A 19,017-nucleotide genomic window follows, 5' to 3' on the forward strand; every position below is an offset into this window, starting at 1 on the left:
ACTGTAACGCAGTTTAGCCGAGGTTGCTGAATTAATCTTTTATTTTTTACTGTACTGTAATTGACTATAATGTATTGTATTGCAATTCCAATGTTATGTTCAATTCTTTGGTATTTCAGCTTTTCTTTTCCAGTGTTCTTCATCTACTGTGAGATCTCTTTACAGTAGTGTAATGAACATCTACTCTTCTGAAGGCTTATAGTTGGATATCTGCACCGCTGTATATATGTAGAGTACTGTAATAGACACTGAGCTGAACAATTATTCCTGACTGCCAAAAGATGATTTTTGTAACTGTTTTGAATTGATCTGACTAGTGTGCAAGATTATGTTGTAGTGTGTGTGTCGTGTGTGTGTGTGTGTCATGAGGGCAAAGTTTATCAGCAAGATTGAATGGTTATGAGTGTCTAGTCGAGTCTCCTTCATCTATACAGCGCTTTAATAGAGTTTCACAGCAGCTTTACAGTGATAACAGGAGATTACAGTAACAGAGAGTGTTCAGGCTTTACAGCAGATCTAGAATAAAGTTATTGTCCAGATAAAGTTAGTTTTGATTGATTCACTTCGGTCACAACGATCATTAGTTATTAACTTAGGGGCCGCTAACACACACCGCTCTCACAGGAAACCCTTAACACACTCCCGCTCACTCTACAACAGCAGTGCCTGGAGCAACACACTCGCGGTGACTCTGAACAGAGGGAAAGGGAACAGGAGTGGAGAGCTTCATCTTCATACTTCAACCACACACACACACACACACACACACCTGCACTCTCTCTCTCACACACACACACACACACCTGCACTCTCTCTCACACACACACACATTGAACACTAGTGTGAGAAACCAGGATCATTCGAGACCCGTTCTCCTCTAACGAACACGTGTGGTTTAACACACACACACACACACACACACACACACACACACACACACACACACACACACACACTCACACACACACACACACACATTGAACACTAGTGTGAGAAACCAGGATCATTCGAGACCCGTTCTCCTCTAACGAACACGTGTGGTTTAACACACACACACACACACACACACACACACACACACACACACACACACACACACACACACACACACACACACTCACACACACACACACACACATTGAACACTAGTGTGAGAAACCAGGATCATTCGAGACCCGTTCTCCTCTAACGAACACGTGTGGTTTAACACACACACACACACACACACACACATTGAACACTAGTGTGAGAAACCAGGATCATTCGAGACCCGTTCTCCTCTAACGAACACGTGTGGTTTAACACACACACACACACACACACACATTGAACACTAGTGTGAGAAACCAGGATCATTCGAGACCCGTTCTCCTCTAACGAACACGTGTGGTTTAACACACACACACACACACACACACACACACACACACACACACACACACACTCACACACACACACACACACATTGAACACTAGTGTGAGAAACCAGGATCATTCGAGACCCGTTCTCCTCTAACGAACACGTGTGGTTTAACACACACACACACACACACACACACACACATTGAACACTAGTGTGAGAAACCAGGATCATTCGAGACCCGTTCTCCTCTAACGAACACGTGTGGTTTAACACACACACACACACACACACACACATTGAACACTAGTGTGAGAAACCAGGATCATTCGAGACCCGTTCTCCTCTAACGAACACGTGTGGTTTAACACACACACACACACACACACACATTGAACACTAGTGTGAGAAACCAGGATCATTCGAGACCCGTTCTCGTGTGGTCTAACCCAGTGCAGGTCCTGGGCTTCCACACGCCGCTGACCCCGCCGGCTGCTGTGAGACGAGCACTGGTCCTCGTAAATCACCGCTGCTGCTGAATGGAGGTCTGAGGGGTCGTGACCCGCTCAGGTCAAAGGTCACGGCCGCGGTCAGCCAATGAAAGGCCCGAGGCTCCTCACAGGACAAAGAGTGTGTGAGAGTGTGTGTGTATCACGGTCAGATCCTGGGCTTCACTCACTTTCCCAGCGGGCTTTGCATTCGAGAGGATCTCCGAGAGTCTCCACACACACACACACACACACACACTCCTGAAGACCAGTGTTAGTGCAGCTGAGGGACGGGATCGTCTGCACGCCTCACTCATGCGGATCTCCTGCTGCTCGTGGGTCTCTCTGCTCCTGGTGCGCCTCTGGCTCGGCTCTGCCGCTCCGGATCATCCCGGCGTCTGTCCGAACCACGTGAGCCTGAACCTGTGGGTGGACGCGCAGAGCACCTGTGAGAGGGAGTGCCGCACCGACCAGGTGAACACACACTCTTCTCAGTCGTCAGTGTCACATGATCCTGCATCCTCTCTCTGATGATCTGAGAAACACGAGTGATTATGATCAGTGTGAAGAGTGGAGGCAGAGCTGTGTTCAGGACGCACTGACGAACAGGAGCTCTGAAGAACTGCAGCTCTGCGGGGGTTTTGTAGCTGTTCTCCTGAATTCACACCCTGCTGCACTTTTCACACTCACACACTCACACACACACACACACACACACACACACACACACACACACACACACACACACACTCAGACAGACAGGAAGCCGCTTGCAATTGTTGCTCATTTTAAAACAAGCTTTGCCGTTTGTGTCACATCTGTGTGCATTTGTTCACAGGATCTTTCATCAAACACTGATGTGTGTGTGTGTGTGTGGGGTGGGTGGGGGGTGGATGTGTGTGTTGGAGGGGAGTGTGAAAGACCTGCACTGCGTTTGAGAAGAACTAAATCAGTCAGACTGTGCTGTTTTCAGAACGTCTGCATTTACTCTAATAACCCTAACACTAACACACCCGTTTCCTGCACAGCCTTCCATCCTGCCAGATCACTGAGATCTAACGGCAGATCAGAGGGGTTTATATTTATTAGTCTGGGTGAACTAGACCTGAGTGTTACTAACTCTGAAATGCTGTGTTGCTTATAGACTGTTGAGTGTGTGTGTGTGTGTGTGTGTGTGTGTGTGTGTGTGAGAGAGAGAGAGAGAGAGTGTGTGTGTGTGTGTGTGAGAGAGAGAGAGAGAGAGTGTGTTTGTGTGTGTGAGAGAGAGAGAGAGAGAGAAAGAGAGAGATAAGAGAGCCCTGATAGCAACATTGTTTCGGCCCGGATACGGCCCACATCTTTCATTTAAAGTCACCATAAGAGTGATTAGTGTTTCCATTAGTTGGGCTCTTAACTCTTAGTATAACTTATGTCTTTTTTGTCTGCTGTGACAGTGTGTTAGTTGTTGATACACACACAGATATCAACAATCAGCGTATGAATCTCAACAATGGTGACAATCACAAATATTTTGATAAACAGATTAATTCAGTGAAAAGCTATTAATTCACAACAAAAACAACAGCAAAAGATAAAAGCAAATATTTAGAATCAAACAAAATTATAGGACAATTCAGCTGCATAATTTATCCATGTTGCAATGCATGCTGGGAATTTTGCACTATGCTGGTACCCAGCATGCATTGCAGCAAAGTACTTTTGATTGTCACCATTGTTGAGATTCATAAGCTGATTGTTGATGTCTGTGTGTGTCATATTAAACTGCTTTTTTGTGCTCATGTCTGTTAAAGTCTTCTAACTTGTTATGATATTGCTGGATCTCATTCTGCAGTAACACAGGGTTTGTGTTGTGACAATATTAATGGATCAACACAATTGTTAGATTCCAAAGACATCAGTGAATCAGGTTATTTCATGATGAATATAAAACCATCACCAGGTAACCATCATCACCTGAACTCATTTCACTTTAGCTTTCTTTGCTGCTGCAAATGTGTTTGACTAACACACTGTCACAGCCGACAAAAAAGACATAAGTTATAATAAGAGTTAAGAGCCCAACTAATGGAAACACTAATCACTCTTATGGTGACTTTAAATGAAACACATTAGAGTTAAACCTCTGTTAATTCTCAATAAAACTTCTGTAGACGTCTGCCAGAAATAAAGTCAGTCTGGTTAGTAATAAGTGAAGCTGGTAATGCTGTTTGTGGAGTTGTTTAATCCTCCTTTGCTGAGATCTTCACAGATTTAATGTCTTCTTTTCTCTTCAGTTGATTTCATCTGAGGCTGTGGCTGAAGTCAGTTGTAGTTCTTGTGTTTCTGCTCGTCTCTTTTTCTGTTCTCTTCTTTCTTTCAGTGATTCTGCTTGTTAACAGGCTTATTAAGGCTGAGATGACTCCATATTTAATATACACAGACTTTGTGGCTCAGATAAGGTCCAGTTCTGGTTTATTTCTTTGCTCTTGGCTGACATGTGGCATTGCTATGGCCTGCTTGTGGCCCAGATCTGGCAAACAGGAGCGGCCCACCCAAGGGCCGTCATTCCACGCCGCATGTGGGCCAGATCCGTATTCCACAAGTGCCAGATGTGGGCCGTATCCGGGCCGAAACAATGTTGCTATCTGGGAGAGAGAGAGAGAGAGAGAGAGAGAGAGACTGTGTGTGTATGTATGTGTGTGTGTGTGAGAAAGAGAGAGAGAGAGAGAGAGACTGTGTGTGTGTGTGTGTGTGTATGTCTGTGATGGGTAAGTTTAGGGTTAGGGTTAATGTGTGTGTGTGTGTGTGTGTATGTCTGTGATGGGTAAGTTTAGGGTTAGGGTTAATGTGTGTGTGTGTGTGTGTGTGTATGTCTGTGATGGGTAAGTTTAGGGTTAGGGTTAATGTGTGTGTGTGTGTGTGTGTATGTCTGTGATGGGTAAGTTTAGGGTTAGGGTTAATGTGTGTGTGTGTGTGTGTGTGTGTGTGTGTATGTCTGTGATGGGTAAGTTTAGGGTTAGGGTTAATGTGTGTGTGTGTGTGTGTGTGTGTGTGTGTGTGTGTGTGTGTGTCTGTCATGGGTAAGTTTAGGGTTAGTGTGTGTGTGTGTGTGTGTGTGTGTGTGTGTGTGTGTGTGATGGGTAAGTTTAGGGTTAGGGTTAATGTGTGTGTGTGTGTGTGTGTGTGTGTGTGTCTGTCATGGGTAAGTTTAGGGTTAGTGTGTGTGTGTGTGTGTGTGTGTGTGTGTGTGTGTGTCTGTCATGGGTAAGTTTAGGGTTAGTGTGTGTGTGTGTGTGTGTGTGATGGGTAAGTTTAGGGGTAGGGTTAGTGTGTGTGTGTGTGTGTGTGTGTGTGTGTGTGTGTGATGGGTAAGTTTAGGGGTAGGGTTAGTGTGTGTGTTTCCACACAATAGAATGGCTGTACTAACTGGTGTCTGTGTTTCTGCAGGACTGCGCGGGCTTTGAGAAGTGCTGCACTAACGTGTGTGGCCTGTTGAGCTGCGTGGCGTCCCGCTTCTCTGACGGAGATGAGGGCCAGTCGGGGGCGGGGCTTCCAGCAGGGGGCGTGGCCAGCTGTGACGGGTTCGAGTGCAGCCAGCAGGGGGCGGTGTGTGACGTGTGGGAGGGCCAGCCGGTGTGCAAGTGCCAGGACCGCTGCGAGAGCGAGCCCGGCTTCACCTGCGCCTCGGACGGCCTCACGTACTTCAACCGCTGCTACATGGACGCGGAGGCCTGCGCTCAGGGCGTCGCTCTCGCCGAGGTCACCTGCCGCTTCCACCTGAACGCCAACCCTCTCACCACAGCTCAACCCACACCCACCGCCGCCGACTCCGAGCCGCTCCCGCCCGCTCTCTACTCCAGCCCGCAGCAGCAGGTCGTTTACCAGGGCGGCACGGCTAGCTTGCACTGCGACGTGGTCGGCCACCCGAAGCCACACGTCACCTGGGAGAAGCAGACCGAAGCGCACGAGCGGATCGTGATGCGCCCGGACCAGATGTACGGGAACGTCGTCATCACCAACATCGCTCAGCTAGTGGTGTACAACGCACAGATGTGGGACACGGGGATCTACACCTGTATCGCGCGGAGCTCCTCAGGAGCGCTACGAGCCGATTACCCGCTCTCCGTCGTTAGGCGTGACCCTGAGGAGTTCTTGGACGATGCTGAGGCGGGTTTGCCGTTGGGACGCCCGTTCTCGCCGGCTGACTGCGTGGCGGATGTGGAGCGGGGCGAGTGCGGAGAGAAGCGGGTCGACTGGTTCTACGACGCGGCCCGCGGGGAGTGTCACGCGTTTGCGCACGGAGGCTGCGAGGGCGGCCGGAACCGCTTCGAGACGTTCGAGGAGTGCCGTGCGTCGTGCCAGCGCTCAGGGCTAGCCGTGTGCTCGCTGCCCGCCGTCCAGGGCCCCTGCAAACACTGGGAGGCTCGCTGGGCCTACAACCGCCTCGTGAAGCAGTGCACGCCGTTCGTCTACGGCGGCTGCCGCGGAAACAAGAACAACTTCCGCACGCGCAACGAATGCGACGCCGAGTGTCCGCAGCCGAAGCGCCGCCCGTGTAAAACCTGCCGGCCGAGAGGAAAGATATTCGCGAGTCTTTGCCGCAGTGACTTCGCCATCGTGGGGCGGCTCACGGAGCTAATCGAGGAGCTGGACTCGGGGATCGCGCGGTTCCACCTGCAGCAGGTCCTGCGTGACGAGAAGATGGGCCTGGAGATCTTCAGGACGCAACACCTGGAGGTGCTGCTCACCCGCATGGACTGGAGCTGCCCCTGCCCCAACATCACACAGCACCACCAGCGCCCCCTGCTGGTCATGGGAGAGGTGCGGGACGGCACGGCGCTGGTTCTGCCGCACAGCTACGTCAGACCCGTGTCCCATCGACGCCTGAAGAAGATCCGCCAGCTTCTGGCCAGTAAGACTTGTGAGATGCTGCTGAGATCACAGGACTAGTCTTACACGTCAGTCATCCAGACTACTCATATCTTTTACACGTCAGTTACATAGAAAACGTAGATTGATCTAATTTGATTCCAAAAGTCAAGTCACATTTATATAGCGCTTTTTACAACACGGAGTGTTTCAAAGCAGCTTTACAGAGATAACAGGAAAATGATGCAACAGAGTTTGTTTCCAGAAGAAAATAGTGTCACAGTCCAGCTTAAGTAAGTTCAGTGATGGTTCATTTCTGTTGTAAAAAAGTTATTAATTTAGTTCATTTATGTAAGGGATAATGTAGAGCGAGGCGGCTGTTATAGCGAGTACACCCCCGACAGGCTGATCAGGACACTGACAGGCGGAGCTTGAATCTTGTATTCGCTATAACAACCACCTCGCTCTACATTATCCCGCTTATTACACGGCTACCCACCAAATAAATCAATAATTTGACACAAAATATTGATTTAAAAACGATTGTATTGCTTCCACTAAAGAAAATAGTTTGTTCCGTCTCTACGGTTAGAATCCTGCGTCCATAGCAACGCTCTGTTTATCATGGCAACGGTGTGTTATACTCAGCAGCGTCTGATATCAAGAAATAACACACCGCACTCTACACTAGAATTCAGCCAGGCCATGTAATAAATATATATATACAGCCGCTCTGGAGAAAACCGTGATGTTATCGTCCAGCTCAGTTCTCATATAATGGTGTCAGTGCAGGAGATCAATAATATTGCTGAATATTAAATGAAATGTCCCCAAGAAAAGTAAGACCCCTAACTAACTGTACAAGATCTTCAGACACAGTCTTGACATAATGGCTATGCTTCTGCAACCGGGCCCTGGAGGTGTAGCATGGTCTAGATTCAGTTGGAAGACATACACACACACACACACACACACACACACACACACACACACACACACACACACACACACACACACACTGTACATGCATATATATAGATTTATGTGCTACAATGTGATCTTTAAGTTCAGGACTGCACTAGTTCTCACATAATGTTCCTCAAATCTGCCTTGCTGATGGTACACATGCAAACTAACAAAGTGTGCAAGAGTTTTATCTCTTTATCTGTTGCTCTGGAAGTGTAGCATGGTCTGGATTTAGTTGGAGGACACACACACACACACACACACACACACACACACACACACACACACACACACACACACACACACACACACTATACATACCTGTGCCTGCAAAACTAACTTTATCTGGACAATAACTTTATTCTAGATCTGCTGTAAAGCCTAACACTCTCTGTTACTGTAATCTCCTGTTATCACTGTAAAGCCGCTTTGAACAACGATTTTCAGTGTGAATAGCTGTCTGTTCCTTACACAAAGCATCATACGGCGACTGCAGACGACTTGAAAAACAGCACTGGAGTCATAAGGGCCGCTGTTATGGCCGTATTAATGTGCTTATAAAGGCTTAGAGGAGCTTGATGCTCACAGAGGCCAATCTCACCAGTTTTACATGGGAGGAAGACAGTCTTACGGGTGAGTCAGTGATGACTGAACTTTCATCTTTTGAGTCACAGTTCCTTAAATATTGCTTTTTATTTATTGTTTTTTTAGCCTGTTGCATATTTCTTATAATTAGTTTACTCGATTCTATAATTAATAATTGTTTAAAGCAATGAAAATGTTATTCTACAGGAAAAGCGACAGCCGAAAGAAAGAAAAGTTTATTTTTTTCACTACACTTTTTTCAATAAAAATGATTAATGTAACTTCACGGTTGATATAGTGGCTCGTTTGTTACAATGTTTGTGTATTTCTTTCATTTTTATGTGGCTTTATACAAAAGTGTCTGCTAAACAAGTTACTGTACATGATGTACATGGTTTTATTTTGGGAAATTCGGTGGCAACAGCATCATCATAAAACTGATCGGATAATAATGTTCAGATTACTGGAGACATACACGTTATTGGCTAAAGCGTCTGCTAAAGGATTAAATGTAAGTTGGATGTTCACAAACATTTTTAAATGTTCCAGAACGTTCAGAGAACATTCAAAAGAAACATTCCCATAATGATTGAAGAAAGTGTTCCCTTAATGTTTGCTTAACCAAGAAAAGAAGTTTTCAGGGAACATTCAGAAATAATGTTTTCATTATGGGAACATGTTTTTGTAGTTGTTGTCCTTCATCTTTATTTCTGTGTAAGTGTGTGTATTAAGGTTTGTGTGGATCTTAGTTGCACAACATACAAGTTTGAGTTTGAGAACTTGCTAAATAACATCCGAGTGTGTGTGTGTGTGTGTGTGTGTGTGTGTGTGTGTGTGTGTGTGTGTGTGTGTGTTTGTGTGTGTGTGTGTGTGTGTGTGTGTGTGTGTGTGTGAGAGAGAGAGAGAGAGAGAGAGAGAGGGAGTGTGTGTTAACTACACCCTTCCTGTGATGTGCACTTGTTCTACATGATCTTCAGTTCAGATGTGTGTTTCTCAGTGATGAGTACGATTGCAAACATCATGACTTCATCTAAAGTGTTGCTGTTCGACCTGTGAGAATCACACACACACACGCCCTGCGAGGGTGAGAAAACTGTTTTAATGAGGAAATGAGTTTGTCATGAAGAAATGAACAGGAAGATGTGTGTCACAGGCGAGCAGCGATGAAGACGCTCAGCTGGATTCTGCTCATGTGGGGTAAGAGTCTCAGAAACTCAGAAACTGCATTATCATTTAGTAAAGACTGAGAAAAAGGGACATATATTACCCATATATTAAATATATAATTTGTTCAGTTTACAAGTTTTAGTCTGTAATCCTTATAATGAACCGACCCAATTCATTAGTCTGTAATCCTTATAATGAACTTTATAAACAACAGAAGGCTGATGTGTTCATTTAGATCAGAGAGTGTGTGTGTGTGTGTGTATATGAGTGTGTGTGAGACACATTTGTGGAATGCCTTCTTTAAATTTACATTAACTTTTACATTAAGTTGAGGTGATGTGTGTGTGTGTGTGTGTGTGTGTGTGTGTGTGTGTGTGTGTGTGTGTGTTGGGAACAGGGTGTGGTGGTTTTGTGGTATGGCTATATATATGTTGCCAGAAACTCACACATGTACATGCACACACACAAACACACACACACACACACACACACACACACACACTGCTCTTTTCTCCTGATGTTGCTGCACATTGATGGTAGTGATTGTGTCTTTAATTAATGTCAGACTCAGATGAATGATGCTCATGTCTCTCTGTGTGTGTGTGTGTGTGTGTGTGTGTGTGTGTGTGTGTGTGTGTGTGTACACGCTTCTGTCCGTTAGACAGACAGACTGAACGCTCAGAGCTACAGTGAGTTTCTATGGCTCTGGTTAGTGCTGGTGAAGCTAGTCATTCAGTTGGTGGTTCTAGTTTTGGCTGTTTCAGCGTCTTATGAAACACCATCAAACAGGAAGAGAAACTCAGTGAATCTTTTAGAAACAGTCTCACAAGCGTCTCCTGATGTCTCAACAGTCTCTCTCGCTTCTCCAGCGTCTCTTTCAGAGGCCTTCAATATCGACACTGAACATCCCCTGAGATTTAACGGCGCGGCAGAAGATTTCTTTGGTTACAGCGTTTATCAGTCAGAGTTTGAAAACAGGAAACAGTGAGTGAAACACACACACACACACACACACACACACACACACACACACACACACACACACACACACACACACACACACTGGTTGCTAGGGTGTTCTACATGTGTTTTCTGAGGGTCTGATTGATTGTGAGGGTGTTTTTGGCAGGATCATCGTTGGAGCCCCATTAAAAGGAAAAAACTCAACGGGTGAAATGTACAGTTGCACAGAAGATCTGCAGTCCTGCACACCACTGCTCTGGACAGGTATCACCGTCACACACACTATCTGTCATAACCACCGTCACACACACTATCTCATGATCACCGTCTCTCCCCCCTTCCTCTCTCTCTCTCTCTCTCTCCCTCCCTCCCTCTCTCTTCCTCACTCTCTCTCTCTCGCTCTCTCTCTCTCTGGTGATGATTGACAGGCCCAGAGAGCGCTCGGTTCTTCGGCATGTCTTCTGCTGTGTCGTCTGATGCTGTCGGACGCTTGACTGTAAGTTCAACTGCTTCCTTCATTAGTCACTTCAGTGTTTGACTTCTCATCACTGTCTCTTCTGTACTTGTGTCCATTGAACTGCAGGAATCTTCTCTGCTTTTAGTGACTGTCATACTGATTGAAGGAGAGAAATTGACAACTCTCTAAAACTTCTTAAACAGTCCCTGAAATTATTTCTGTCATCACTTACTCTCCCTCGTGTCCTTCTAAATCCACATTGCTTTCTTTCTTTAATGAAACACACAAAGGCTGAATGTGAAACTGTGGTATTCTAGGCATTTCCAATGACCTCAGACTGAAGCTAATATGCTTCAAAAAGATCATGACTGAATAAACACTTCAACTTCAGTCTGCTCCTCACACAAACACCACATGACTTAAAATTGTACTTTTATGGTGCTTTTTCTTTTGTTTTTGAAGTTTGAAAGTCATACAAGTTTAAAACAATATGAGGGTGTCATGGTCATGTTTAGTTTCTCTGTCTTGTTTGGTTTCTGTTCATAGGTTTCGTTCTCTGTATTTTTCGAGCTATTCATTAGTTGTCATGGTTTGTAATTAGTTCTACCAGAAAGACTCGGGAGGCAAAATAACGTAACAAGTATACATTTATTAACAGCCCAGCAAGCATTATGACCATATTGGTGGTGGTGGAGAGGATGGAGGGGAAGGGACCATACTGGTGGTGGTAGTGAAGATGGAGGAGAAGGGACCATATTGGTGGTGGTGGAGAGGATGGAGGGGAAGGGACCATACTGGTGGTGGTAGTGAAGAAGGAGGGGAAGGGACCATACTGGTGGTGGTAGAGAAGAAGGAGGGGAAGGGACCATACTGGTGGTGGTAGTGAAGATGGAGGGGAAGGGACCATACTGGTGGTGGTAGTGAAGATGGAGGGGAAGGGACCATACTGGTGGTGGTGGAGAGGATGGAGGGGAAGGGACCATACTGGTGGTGGTAGAGAAGATGGAGGGGAAGGGACCATACTGGTGGTGGTAGTGAAGATGGAGGAGAAGGGACCATATTGGTGGTGGTGGAGAGGATGGAGGGGAAGGGACCATACTGGTGGTGGTAGTGAAGAAGGAGGGGAAGGGACCATACTTGTGGTGGTAGTGAAGAAGGAGGGGAAGGGACCATACTGGTGGTGGTAGTGAAGATGGAGGGGAAGGGACCATACTGGTGGTGGTAGTGAAGAAGGAGGGGAAGGGACCATACTGGTGGTGGTGGAGAGGATGGAGGGGAAGGGACCATACTGGTGGTGGTAGTGAAGAAGGAGGGGAAGGGACCATATTGGTGGTGGTAGTGAAGAAGTAGGGGAAGGGACCATACTGGTGGTGGTAGTGAAGAAGGAGGAGAAGGGACCATACTGGTGGTGGTAGTGAAGATGGAGGGGAAGGGACCATACTGGTGGTGGTAGTGAAGAAGGAGGGGAAGGGACCATACTGGTGGTGGTGGTGGAGAGGATGGAGGGGAAGGGACCATACTGGTGGTGGTAGAGAAGATGGAGGGGAAGGGACCATACCGGTGGTGGTAGTGAAGATGGAGGGGAAGGGACCATACTGGTGGTGGTGGAGAGGATGGAGGGGAAGGGACCATATTGGTGGTGGTAGTGAAGATGGAGAGGAAGGGACCATCCTGGTGGTGGTAGAGAAGATGGAGGGGAAGGGACCATACTGGTGGTGGTAGTGAAGATGGAGGGGAATGGACCATACTGGTGGTGGTGGGGAGGATGGAGGGGAAGGGACCTTATTGATGGTGGTGGAGAGGATGGAGGGGAAGGGACCATACTGGTGGTGGTAGTGAAGATGGAGGAGAAGGGACCATATTGGTGGTGGTGCAGAGGATGGAGGGGAAGGGACCATACTGGTGGTGGTAGTGAAGAAGGAGGGGAAGGGACCATATTGGTGGTGGTGGAGAAGATGGAGGGGAAGGGACCATATTGGTGGTGGTGCAGAGGATGGAGGGGAAGGGACCATACTGGTGGTGGTAGTGAAGAAGGAGGGGAAGGGACCATACTGGTGGTGGTAGTGAAGATGGAGAGGAAGGGACCATCCTGGTGGTGGTAGAGAAGAAGGAGGGGAAGGGACCATACTGGTGGTGGTGGGGAGGATGGAGGGGAAGGGACCTTATTGGTAGTGGTAGTGAAGATGGAGAGGAAGGGACCATCCTGGTGGTGGTAGAGAAGATGGAGGGGAAGGGACCATACTGGTGGTGGTAGAGAAGATGGAGGGTAAGGGACCATACTGGTGGTGATAGTGAAGAAGGAGGAGAAGGGACCATACTGGTGGTGGTGGAGAGGATGGAGGGGAAGGGACCATATTGGTGGTGGTAGTGAAGATGGAGAGGAAGGGACCATCCTGGTGGTGGTAGAAAAGATGGAGGGGAAGGGACCATACTGGTGGTGGTAGTGAAGATGGAGGGGAATGGACCATACTGGTGGTGGTGGGGAGGATGGAGGGGAAGGGACCTTATTGGTGGTGGTGGAGAGGATGGAGGGGAAGGGACCATACTGGTGGTGGTAGTGAAGATGGAGGAGAAGGGACCATATTGGTGGTGGTGCAGAGGATGGAGGGGAAGGGACCATACTGGTGGTGGTAGTGAAGAAGGAGGGGAAGGGACCATATTGGTGGTGGTGGAGAAGATGGAGAGGAAGGGACCATCCTGGTGGTGGTAGTGAAGAAGGAGGGGAAGGGACCATACTGGTGGTGGTAGAGATGATGGAGGGGAAGGGACCATACTGGTATTGGTAGTGAAGATGGAGGGAAAGGGACCATACTGGTGGTAGTGAAGATGGAGGGGAAGGGACCATACTGGTGGTGGTGAGGAGGAAGGAGGAGAAGGGACCATACTGGTGGTTGTAGTGAAGATGGAGGGGAAGGGACCATACTGGTGGTGGTAGAGATGATGGAGGGGAAGGGACCATACTGGTATTGGTAGTGAAGATGGAGGGAAAGGGACCATACTGGTGGTGGTGAGGAGGAAGGAGGGGAAGGGACCATACTGGTGGTGGTAGTGAAGAAGGAGGCGAAGGGACCATACTGGTGGTGGTGAGGAGGAAGGAGGAGAAGGGACCATACTGGTGGTGGTAGTGAAGATGGAGGGGAAGGGACCATACTGGTGGTGGTGGTGAAGAAGGAGGGGAAGGGACCATATTGGTGGTGGTAGTGAAGATGGAGAGGAAGGGACCATCCTGGTGGTGGTAGAGAAGATGGAGGGGAAGGGACCATACTGGTGGTGGTAGTGAAGATGGAGGGGAATGGACCATACTGGTGGTGGTGGGGAGGATGGAGGGGAAGGGACCTTATTGATGGTGGTGGAGAGGATGGAGGGGAAGGGACCATACTGGTGGTGGTAGTGAAGATGGAGGAGAAGGGACCATATTGGTGGTGGTGCAGAGGATGGAGGGGAAGGGACCATACTGGTGGTGGTAGTGAAGAAGGAGGGGAAGGGACCATATTGGTGGTGGTGGAGAAGATGGAGGGGAAGGGACCATATTGGTGGTGGTGCAGAGGATGGAGGGGAAGGGACCATACTGGTGGTGGTAGTGAAGAAGGAGGGGAAGGGACCATACTGGTGGTGGTAGTGAAGATGGAGAGGAAGGGACCATCCTGGTGGTGGTAGAGAAGAAGGAGGGGAAGGGACCATACTGGTGGTGGTGAGGAGGATGGAGGGGAAGGGACCATATTGGTGGTGGTAGTGAAGATGGAGAGGAAGGGACCATCCTGGTGGTGGTAGTGAAGAAGGAGGGGAAGGGACCATACTGGTGGTGGTAGAGATGATGGAGGGGAAGGGACCATACTGGTATTGGTAGTGAAGATGGAGGGAAAGGGACCATACTGGTGGTAGTGAAGATGGAGGGGAAGGGACCATACTGGTGGTGGTGAGGAGGAAGGAGGAGAAGGGACCATACTGGTGGTGGTAGTGAAGATGGAGGGGAAGGGACCATACTGGTGGTGGTAGAGATGATGGAGGGGAAGGGACCATACTGGTATTGGTAGTGAAGATGGAGGGAAAGGGACCATACTGGTGGTGGTGAGGAGGAAGGAGGGGAAGGGACCATACTGGTGGTGGTAGTGAAGAAGGAGGTGAAGGGACCATACTGGTGGTGGTGAGGAGGAAGGAGGAGAAGGGACCATACTGGTGGTGGTAGTGAAGATGGAGGGGAAGGGACCATACTGGTGGTGGTGAGGAGGAAGGAGGAGAAGGGACCATACTGGTGGTGGTAGTGAAGATGGAGGGGAAGGGACCATACTGGTGGTGGTGAGGAGGAAGGAGGAGAAGGGACCATACTGGTGGTGGTAGTGAAGATGGAGGGGAAGGGACCATACTGGTGGTGGCGAGGAGGAAGGAGGGGAAGGGACCATACTGGTGGTGGTAGTTAAGATGGAGTGGAAGGGACCATACTGGTGGTGGTAGTGAAGAAGGAGGGGAAGGGACCATACTGGTGGTGGTAGAGATGATGGAGGGGAAGGGACCATACTGGTGGTGGTAGTGAAGAAGGAGGGGAAGGGACCATACTGGTGGTGGTAGAGATGATGGAGGGGAAGGGACCATACTGGTATTGGTAGTGAAGATGGAGGGAAAGGGACCATACTGGTGGTAGTGAAGATGGAGGGGAAGGGACCATACTGGTGGTGGTGAGGAGGAAGGAGGAGAAGGGACCATACTGGTGGTTGTAGTGAAGATGGAGGGGAAGGGACCATACTGGTGGTGGTAGAGATGATGGAGGGGAAGGGACCATACTGGTATTGGTAGTGAAGATGGAGGGAAAGGGACCATACTGGTGGTGGTGAGGAGGAAGGAGGGGAAGGGACCATACTGGTGGTGGTAGTGAAGAAGGAGGCGAAGGGACCATACTGGTGGTGGTGAGGAGGAAGGAGGAGAAGGGACCATACTGGTGGTGGTAGTGAAGATGGAGGGGAAGGGACCATACTGGTGGTGGTGGTGAAGAAGGAGGGGAAGGGACCATATTGGTGGTGGTAGTGAAGATGGAGAGGAAGGGACCATCCTGGTGGTGGTAGAGAAGATGGAGGGGAAGGGACCATACTGGTGGTGGTAGTGAAGATGGAGGGGAATGGACCATACTGGTGGTGGTGGGGAGGATGGAGGGGAAGGGACCTTATTGATGGTGGTGGAGAGGATGGAGGGGAAGGGACCATACTGGTGGTGGTAGTGAAGATGGAGGAGAAGGGACCATATTGGTGGTGGTGCAGAGGATGGAGGGGAAGGGACCATACTGGTGGTGGTAGTGAAGAAGGAGGGGAAGGGACCATATTGGTGGTGGTGGAGAAGATGGAGGGGAAGGGACCATATTGGTGGTGGTGCAGAGGATGGAGGGGAAGGGACCATACTGGTGGTGGTAGTGAAGAAGGAGGGGAAGGGACCATACTGGTGGTGGTAGTGAAGATGGAGAGGAAGGGACCATCCTGGTGGTGGTAGAGAAGAAGGAGGGGAAGGGACCATACTGGTGGTGGTGAGGAGGATGGAGGGGAAGGGACCTTATTGGTAGTGGTAGTGAAGATGGAGAGGAAGGGACCATCCTGGTGGTGGTAGAGAAGATGGAGGGGAAGGGACCATACTGGTGGTGGTAGAGAAGATGGAGGGGAAGGGACCATACTGGTGGTGATAGTGAAGAAGGAGGAGAAGGGACCATACTGGTGGTGGTGGAGAGGATGGAGGGGAAGGGACCATATTGGTGGTGGTAGTGAAGATGGAGAGGAAGGGACCATCCTGGTGGTGGTAGAAAAGATGGAGGGGAAGGGACCATACTGGTGGTGGTAGTGAAGATGGAGGGGAATGGACCATACTGGTGGTGGTGGGGAGGATGGAGGGGAAGGGACCTTATTGGTGGTGGTGGAGAGGATGGAGGGGAAGGGACCATACTGGTGGTGGTAGTGAAGATGGAGGAGAAGGGACCATATTGGTGGTGGTGGAGAGGATGGAGGGGAAGGGACCATACTGGTGGTGGTAGTGAAGAAGGAGGGGAAGGGACCATATTGGTGGTGGTGGAGAAGATGGAGGGGAAGGGACCATATTGGTGGTGGTAGTGAAGATGGAGAGGAAGGGACCATCCTGGTGGTGGTAGTGAAGAAGGAGGGGAAGGGACCATACTGGTGGTGGTAGAGATGATGGAGGGGAAGGGACCATACTGGTATTGGTAGTGAAGATGGAGGGAAAGGGACCATACTGGTGGTAGTGAAGATGGAGGGGAAGGGACCATACTGGTGGTGGTGAGGAGGAAGGAGGAGAAGGGACCATACTGGTGGTGGTAGTGAAGATGGAGGGGAAGGGACCATACTGGTGGTGGTAGAGATGATGGAGGGGAAGGGACCATACTGGTATTGGTAGTGAAGATGGAGGGAAAGGGACCATACTGGTGGTGGTGAGGAGGAAGGAGGGGAAGGGACCATACTGGTGGTGGTAGTGAAGAAGGAGGCGAAGGGACCATACTGGTGGTGGTGAGGAGGAAGGAGGAGAAGGGACCATACTGGTGGTGGTAGTGAAGATGGAGGGGAAGGGACCATACTGGTGGTGGTGAGGAGGAAGGAGGAGAAGGGACCATACTGGTGGTGGTAGTGAAGATGGAGGGGAAGGGACCATACTGGTGGTGGTGAGGAGGAAGGAGGAGAAGGGACCATACTGGTGGTGGTAGTGAAGATGGAGGGGAAGGGACCATACTGGTGGTGGCGAGGAGGAAGGAGGGGAAGGGACCATACTGGTGGTGGTAGTTAAGATGGAGTGGAAGGGACCATACTGGTGGTGGTAGTGAAGAAGGAGGGGAAGGGACCATACTGGTGGTGGTAGAGATGATGGAGGGGAAGGGACCATACTGGTGGTGGTAGTGAAGAAGGAGGGGAAGGGACCATACTGGTGGTGGTAGAGAAGATGGAGGGGAAGGGACCATACTGGTGGTGGTAGTGAAGAAGGAGGGGAAGGGACCATACTGGTGGTGGTAGTGAAGATGGAGGGGAAGGGACCATACTGGTGGTGGTAGTGAAGAAGGAGGGGAAGGGACCATACTGGTGGTGGTAGTGAAGAAGTAGGGGAAGGGACCATACTGGTGGTGGTGAGGAGGATGGAGAGGAATGAAAGCTTCAGCATCTGAAAACTCAGATGTGTGTAAGTACCAACCTTTTATACTGCAAGTATTAGAACACGATTGGATAGATGAGAAGGTAATATGTGACGTAACAATTGAGTCTTCCAGGCAGAACTTACGCTAAAACATTCTTTTCTCTCCTGTTCCCTTTTCTTTGATTATCAGCCTTCATGTATACATGCCAGTGGCGAGCGGGGGTTAGTAAATTACCATGGAGAAAATAAAATACTATGGAAAGGGTTAGGGTTAGGTTAGGGATTCATCGCTAGTTAAGCCCAGCTCCAAGTAGTCTCAGGGTGTATTCACACCATGGAAAGTCCACTAGTTCACTTGCTTTGGTCCGGACCAAATACAGCGTTGATTTTGTTTGTTTGGTGTGGTTCGCATTCACACTGCCCTTTTTGCAATTGAACCAAAATTTGAAAACCAAACCACATGTGTGCTAAGGTCGTCCATTCATTGGACAGAAATTCTCAAGCAGGGAAAAGCAGGAAGTGCAAAAACAGGCAATTTATGGAGATCTTTCGTAGTGCAATTTTTATTCTTTTACTGATTTGGTGTTATCAGCTACTAACGCAATATGAGGAAACTTATGAGCATCAAATGATACAATGTCAACGATACGATGTTGTAATTAGGATTTTGCAAAGACGAAGATGTGCTGCAAGACGGTTCTGGCGAAGAGAGCATGCTGATAAAGTTCAAACATTATTAAAAACAAGTGAACAGTCAGTAATAAAATAAGAACAAATACACAAATACAAGCAGAGATTAATACTAGATAACACAGTTACGAAGTGTGACAGTAGTATTCAGGTAGGCTATATAAATTATTAAGCCTGAAGAAATTAAATATAGTTTCATCTTTCTTAAAGTTTTGTTATTTTAGTAATATTAATAATGACACCGACAACAGTAGGAATATTGGGTGTCTGCTGTCACTTTAAGACTGAATGCATGGACTGAAAAAAATTACAAACATCAACGATGACATATTACCGAGAAAATACTTGCCGAGACGGGTATTTAGATGAGTTTTAACATAATT

The 19,017-nt window shown here is 48.6% G+C and overlaps 2 protein-coding genes across 3 annotated transcripts in view; both read left to right on the forward strand.

Moving 5' to 3' along the window:
* Positions 1–2,163: 2,163 nt before the first annotated feature.
* wfikkn1 (WAP, follistatin/kazal, immunoglobulin, kunitz and netrin domain containing 1) lies at positions 2,164–6,777 on the forward strand (the record flags this gene model as incomplete). The annotated part of the gene is made up of 2 exons (XM_079864855.1): positions 2,164–2,322; positions 5,275–6,777. The coding sequence occupies 2 exons, from the start codon at positions 2,164–2,166 to the stop codon at positions 6,775–6,777; spliced, it is 1,662 nt and encodes a 553-aa protein (XP_079720981.1).
* Positions 6,778–9,151: 2,374 nt separating this feature from the next.
* The window catches only part of LOC307154374 (integrin alpha-L-like), a 38,281-nt gene continuing 28,415 nt past the window's right edge, over positions 9,152–19,017 (forward strand). Inside the window, exons 1-4 of one of the 2 annotated variants that reach the window (XM_079864264.1) lie at positions 9,152–9,444; positions 10,284–10,398; positions 10,544–10,641; positions 10,806–10,873. In XM_079864264.1, coding sequence (XP_079720390.1) covers positions 9,411–9,444; positions 10,284–10,398; positions 10,544–10,641; positions 10,806–10,873 — 315 coding nt within the window. In that variant the 5' untranslated portion in view covers positions 9,152–9,410. Of the gene's footprint in view, positions 9,445–10,265; positions 10,399–10,543; positions 10,642–10,805; positions 10,874–19,017 lie in introns of both variants that reach the window. The other variant, XM_079864263.1, reaches the window with a different exon arrangement.

The sequence above is a fragment of the Squalius cephalus genome (assembly GCF_949319135.1).
Source record: "Squalius cephalus genome assembly, chromosome: 2".
In the NCBI taxonomy this organism is placed as follows: domain Eukaryota; kingdom Metazoa; phylum Chordata; class Actinopteri; order Cypriniformes; family Leuciscidae; genus Squalius; species Squalius cephalus.